Source organism: Phodopus roborovskii, unplaced genomic scaffold (genome assembly GCF_943737965.1).
Source record: "Phodopus roborovskii unplaced genomic scaffold, PHOROB, whole genome shotgun sequence".
In the NCBI taxonomy this organism is placed as follows: Eukaryota; Metazoa; Chordata; class Mammalia; order Rodentia; family Cricetidae; genus Phodopus; species Phodopus roborovskii.
The window spans coordinates 6,814,600-6,820,599 of NW_026126636.1; the positions used below are offsets into that span (position 1 = coordinate 6,814,600).

The window sequence follows — 6,000 nt, forward strand, 5'->3', positions numbered from 1 at the left end:
TGGTTTGAGTGCTAGGAACAGAACTAGAGTCCTCTGTAAGAGCAGCAAGTGCTCTGAACCACAGAGCCATTACTACAACTCTATTTAAAAAAAAAAAATATATATATATATATATATATATATATATATAATCTTCCTTCTTTCTTAAAAACAAAGAAAGGAAGAAAGAAAGATAAACAGGTTTATCTGTAGTCCTGGCTCACTCTATAGATCAGATCAACCCTCCTGTCTCTGCCCCCTACTCCCCAGGTTGGGATTAAAGGTGTGCCACCATGCCCCACTTATTTATAATTATTTTTAGTTTCCCTAAACTTTTTTCATTTTATTTTTAGTTTCTTCTGAGAGAATTGATGTTTTTGTGAGTCTGGCTCATTTAGCTTAATGGAATGGTCTCTAGTTCAACTCAGTTGCCCGTGCATAACACAGTTCCCTTGTCCCCAATAATACTTCCCAGTCTTATCCAGTGCAACCAAGTTGAAAACCCAGCCTCACCATTTCCTTCATCCACCGACTCACTGATAGACCTCTAAACTGATTGCATCCCTTGGTTACTGTGACTACAACTACAGTCCCCAGGACGCTCAGGTAACCCTCTGGCGTTCTGATTAGATTAGATCCCTTTGGCCCGAGACGAGGGATGATACAGCTGGACCATACAGTAATCCTAATTCTCCTGCTCTGAGGAATTTCCATACTGCTTTCTCTAATGGTCACACTGGTTTACATTTCCACTGATAGTGTAGAGAGACCCTTCCCTCCGTCCTCACCAGCATTTGTTCCCTCTCTCCCTGTCTCTCTCTCTCTCTCTCTCTCTCTCTCTCTCTCTCTCTCCCATTTTCATTAGCTGGTCCTTTAATCCCAGCGCTAGGGAGGCAGAAGCAGGTGGATCCCTGAGTTCCAGGTCAGCCAGGGCTACAGTGGGTCTGTCTCAAACAAAACAGAGACAGTCTCAGTATGTAACTTTGCTATCCTGGAACTCGCTCTGTAGACCAGGCTGGCCTCAAACTCACGGAGACCCGCCTGCCTCTGCCTCCCGAGTGCTGGGATTGAAGGTGTGTGCCACCACTGCCTGGCCAGGATGGGTTTTCTAATCTCAAGTGATTTGAATTTCGGATGGGTCTCTAATAATCCCTCACAGGTGTGCTAGGCTGCTTGAGTTTTAGTTAATTCCAGATGTAATCAAGTTGAACACCAAGATTATCAATCAGATGATTGTATAGAGTGTTTGCCTGCAGCCATGTCTGTGCATGCCATAAGTATCGCAACTTCTGCAACCACAGTTATAGATGGTTGTGCGAGCCACCATTGTCGATGCTGGTAACTAAACTTGGGGTCCTCTGCATGAACAGCAAGTAGCTGAGCTGCTAGAGTGTTTGCCTCTCTCCAGCCCCAATTTTTATTATTTTTAACTATGTTAATATGCAGGTCTGTGCTTAAGTGTGTGTTTGTGAGTGAGGTGCCCATGAAGGCTAAAAAAAGGCAGGCAGTATGAGTCACCCAGTCAGGGCTGGGAACTGAACTCTGGTCCTCTGTAAGGGCAAGTAGGTATTGTTAACCAGGGAGCCATCTCTCTAACCCATCATTGTAGTTCTCATTTGTATTTTCCTGGTGGCTAGAGATGCTGAATGCTTCTCTATTGATTATTGGTCATATGCTCAGAGATGCTTGCCTCAGCCGCCCAAGTGCTGTGGTTATTGGCATGTATTGCTATACTCTGCTCACTCACACTGGGATATTTATTTGAAAATAAAAGGGTCAAGATAGCTTGTGAGTAAATGTTCTGCCACCAAGCCTGGTGACCTGAATTCAGTTTTGGGGATTCATATGGCAGAAGGAGGGAACCAGCTCCTGCATATTGTCTCCTGACCCCTACACATGTGCTGTGCAGTGTGTATGCACACACAAGAATAAATAAATGAATGTAATTTAAGAATTTTTATTTATTTATTTTGATTTTTTCAAGACAGGGTTTCTCTGTGTAGCTTTGTAGACCAGGCTGGCCTCGAGCTCCCAGAGATCTGTCTGCCTCTGCCTCCCGAGTGCTGGGATTTAAGGTGTGCACCGCCACCACCTGACTTGTAATTTAAGAATTTTTGAAATGTGCCCAGTGGTGGTGATGCTTTTCTTCAATCCCAACACTTGGGAGGCAGAGACAGAGGCAGGTGGATCTCTATGAGTTTGAGGCCAGCCTGGTCTATAGAGCGAGTTCTAGGACAGCCAGAGCTATAGATGCCTTGAAAAATAAACCAAACCAACCAACCAACCAAAACCCAGCCCCCCCCCCCCAAAAATGCCTTAAAACAAGTGTTCTTGCCTCTCCAGCAGGACAGTCACAACATGACCATCAATACTGCACCGTATTCAGCCTGGAACAGATTAAGGTACTCCAAGAGGCCTTTGACAGCAACATGTTCCCGTCGAAGGAGGAAAGCCAGGAACTGGCTTCAAGGCTCCAGCTTAAGGAGCTGGTGGTGAAGGTTTGTACAGGAAGAGCTGCTCACAACAGCCAACTAAGAAGGGCTTCACATGGGCTTGGCTGTTGTCAATGATTTACCGTGTGTGCCTGCTTGTTTGTATGTGCACCATGCGCATGCCTGAGACTGCCAGAAGAGGTTGTCATGTCCCACGGGGTCAGAGTTACAGGTGGTGGGTGCAGGAGTGGAACGCAAGTCCTCTGTAAGAGCAGCAAGTGCTCCTAACCGCTGAGCCATCTGTCCAATTGCACCCTCCTCTCCTTCCAGTTTTTTGTTTGTTTGTGTTTTTTTGAGGCAGGGTTTCTCTGTGTAGCCCTGGCTGTCCTGGAACTCACTCTATAAACAAGGCTGGCCTTGAACTCAAAGGGATTTACCTCCTCCTGCCTCTCCAGTGCTGGGATTAAAAGTGTGCACCACCACCTGGCCCTTTCAGTATCTGAGACTAGTCTTGATTTCCAGATTTTCCACTTCTGAAAATGCTGGGATTGTAGGCATGTGCCGTCCTATGCCGGATTTTCAAGCAGGTGTTGATATTATTCTTGAGACAGACATACGGCCCAGAATATTGTCCTTGACAGTCTGAACAGTCTTAGTGTCTTGTGATCCAGGGTTAGATGCTGCTGCCTGTTTTGGCCACTGAGAGTCCCACAGCACCTACCTTCCAGGATCCAGGACGAGAGGCTAGAAAGAACTGGTTTTGGTAACCCTGAGGAGACTAGTAGCTAGTTTTCTCACACCCAAACAGCATTCTCTAGGATCATGCATTTCTCCTCTGGACTGGTCCCTTTATTAATGTGCTTTCAGACTCATGGTAATGGGTTCAGCTGGTAGAGTGATTGCCTTGAATGCACAAAGTTGAGTTCTATCCCTGGCACAGGAGCCACTCATCCTGTCTCAAAAAAATGAGCCAGTAAGAGATGACTCAGACTGGACACTGGGTTACTGGTTAAAAGCACTTGCTGCTGCTGTAGCAGAGGGGGGGTTAACTCCCAGCACCCATATGGTGGTTCACAGACACCTGTAACTCCAGGTTGACACTGCATTCATGTGCACAGAAGACATCATTAAAAACAACAACAACAACAAAAATCCCCAAGCCAAACCAAACCAACCAATCAAACAAACAAACAAAAAAACCCAAAACAGGCATGGTGGCACACACCTTTAATCCCAGTGCCCAGGAGACAGAGGCAGGTAGTCTCTGTGAATTCCAGGACAGCACAGAAAAACCCTGGGTCAAAACCAAAAACAAACAAAAACCAAACAAAAAACCAAAAAATAAACAAACAAACAACAACAAAACCCCAAAAAACCCCAATATGTAAAATATATTCTGATATAATGTATATGTTAAAGTATCTTTTAAAAAAGATGAGTTGGTTTTTTAAAAAGATCCAAAACCATCCTTTCTTATTCTCAGATGTGGTTTAGAAATCAACGAGACAAACTTCAGACACAGCAGCAAAACCATCAGTGGAGGTCACCTCTGGCAACATCCAGTCAGGCCAAGGTAGTGAGGAGAGCACCATCCAACCAAGCTACTAGAGAGAGGGATGCATCATCCAGCCAGGCACCAAGAGAGGTGGAGGCATCATCCAACCAGACCAAGACAGTAAGAAGAGCATCATCCAACCAGGCCAAGAGAAAGAGAAAAGAATCATCCAACCCGGTCAAGAGTGTGGGAAGAGCATCATCCAACCAGGGACTGAGAGAGGTGGAGGCATCATCCAGCCAGGCACCAAGAGAGGTGGAGGCATCATCCAACCAGGCACTAAGAGAGGTGGAGGCATCATCCAGCCAGGCACCAAGAGAGGTGGAGGCATCATCCAGCCAGACCAAGACAGTAAGAAGAGCATCATCCAACCAGGCCAAGAGAAAGAGAAAAGAGTCATCCAACCCGGTCAAGAGTGTGGGAAGAGCATCATCCAACCAGGCACTGAGAGAGATGGGTGCATCATCCAACCAGGGACTGAGAGAGATGGGTGCGCCATCCAACCATGGACCGAGAGAGATGGGTGCGCCAACCAACCAGGCACCGAGAGAGATGGGTGCAGCATCCAACCAGGCACCGAGAGAGATGGGTGCAGCATCCAACCAGGGCCCGAGAGAGATGGGTGCGCCATCCAACCAGGCACCGAGAGAGAAGGGTGCGCCATCCAACCAGGCACCGAGAGAGAAGGGTGCGCCAACCAACCAGGCACCGAGAGAGAAGGGTGCAGCATCCAACCGGGCACCGAGAGAGATGGGTGCGCCATCAAACCGGGCACTGAGAGAGAAGGGTGCGCCATCCAACCGGGCCAAGAGAGTGAGAAAAGAATCATCCAACCCAGTCAAGAGTGTGGGAAGAGCATCATCCAACCGGGCACCGAGAGAGATGGGTGCAGCATCCAACCAGGCACCGAGAGAGATGGGTGCAGCATCCAATCAGGGACCGAGAGAGATGGGTGTGCCATCCAACCATGGACCGAGAGAGATGGGTGCGCCATCCAGTCAGGCACCGAGAGAGATGGGTGCGCCATCCAACCAGGCACCGAGAGAGATGGGTGCAGCATCCAACCAGGGACCGAGAGAGATGGGTGCGCCATCCAACCATGGACCGAGAGAGATGGGTGCGCCATCCAACCAGGCTCCGAGAGAGATGGGTGTGCCATCCAACCATGGACCGAGAGAGATGGGTGCGCCAACCAACCAGGCACTGAGAGAGATGGGTGCAGCATCCAACCAGGCACCGAGAGAGATGGGTGCGCCATCCAATCAGGCACCGAGAGAGATGGGTGCGCCATCCAACCAGGCACCGAGAGAGATGGGTGCAGCATCCAACCAGGCACCGAGAGAGATGGGTGCGCCATCCAACCAGGCCAAGACAATGAGAAGAAAACCATCTAAGCAGGTGAAATCCCTGAAAGATGATGAGGTCGGTGAGGTGTTGGTGCTCAAGGCTGACTATGCTCAACTGCCAAGTACCAGGGGCTCAGACAACAGTGACCTGGAATCATGGGAGAATTTTAGAGCAAAGCAACCTGAAGATGCTGCCTCTACAGCGAAGTGTGTGGAGCATTCTGAGCTTTTGGGCATCTATCAAAGCAGCCCGAGGATGGTCCAACCTCCCTGGGTATCTCTGGCCTTTGACATAGATACATTAGTGAAAATGTATGACTTGCCTGGGGATGATGACCCCCAAGACTTTGATAAGTATCTCTACCCAGGGTGCCTTGACTGACCTACAAACCCATCCATAGCTTTGAAGAAAGACCTGAAAATTCAAAGCTCCCAGTTTTTCAGAGGGAGATTACCAGAATTCCACTCTCACAGTTTTCTCCTGGCTGAGTTCCCAAACTGCCTTTCAGGGACAGTAGAGACCCCACATGCCTGAGCAGGTGCTGGACAATTCCTGGAATATCTTCCTTGGCTAGCTCAAGCATAGGAAACAGGTGTACTGATTAAACCAGCTGTGGTGGTTGAATGAAAGCGGTCCCCATCGGCTCCAATGTTTGAATGCTTGGTCTCCAGTTAGTGGAACTGTTAG

The 6,000-nt window shown here is 48.4% G+C and overlaps 1 protein-coding gene across 1 annotated transcript; it reads left to right on the top strand.

The window, feature by feature from the left end:
* The first annotated feature begins 1,286 nt into the window (after positions 1-1,286).
* Leutx (leucine twenty homeobox) lies at positions 1,287-5,694 on the top strand. Its single transcript, XM_051207698.1, has 4 exons — positions 1,287-1,317; positions 2,326-2,477; positions 3,895-3,984; positions 5,365-5,694. The coding sequence occupies exons 1-4, from the start codon at positions 1,287-1,289 to the stop codon at positions 5,692-5,694; spliced, it is 603 nt and encodes a 200-aa protein (XP_051063655.1).
* Positions 5,695-6,000: the final 306 nt, after the last annotated feature.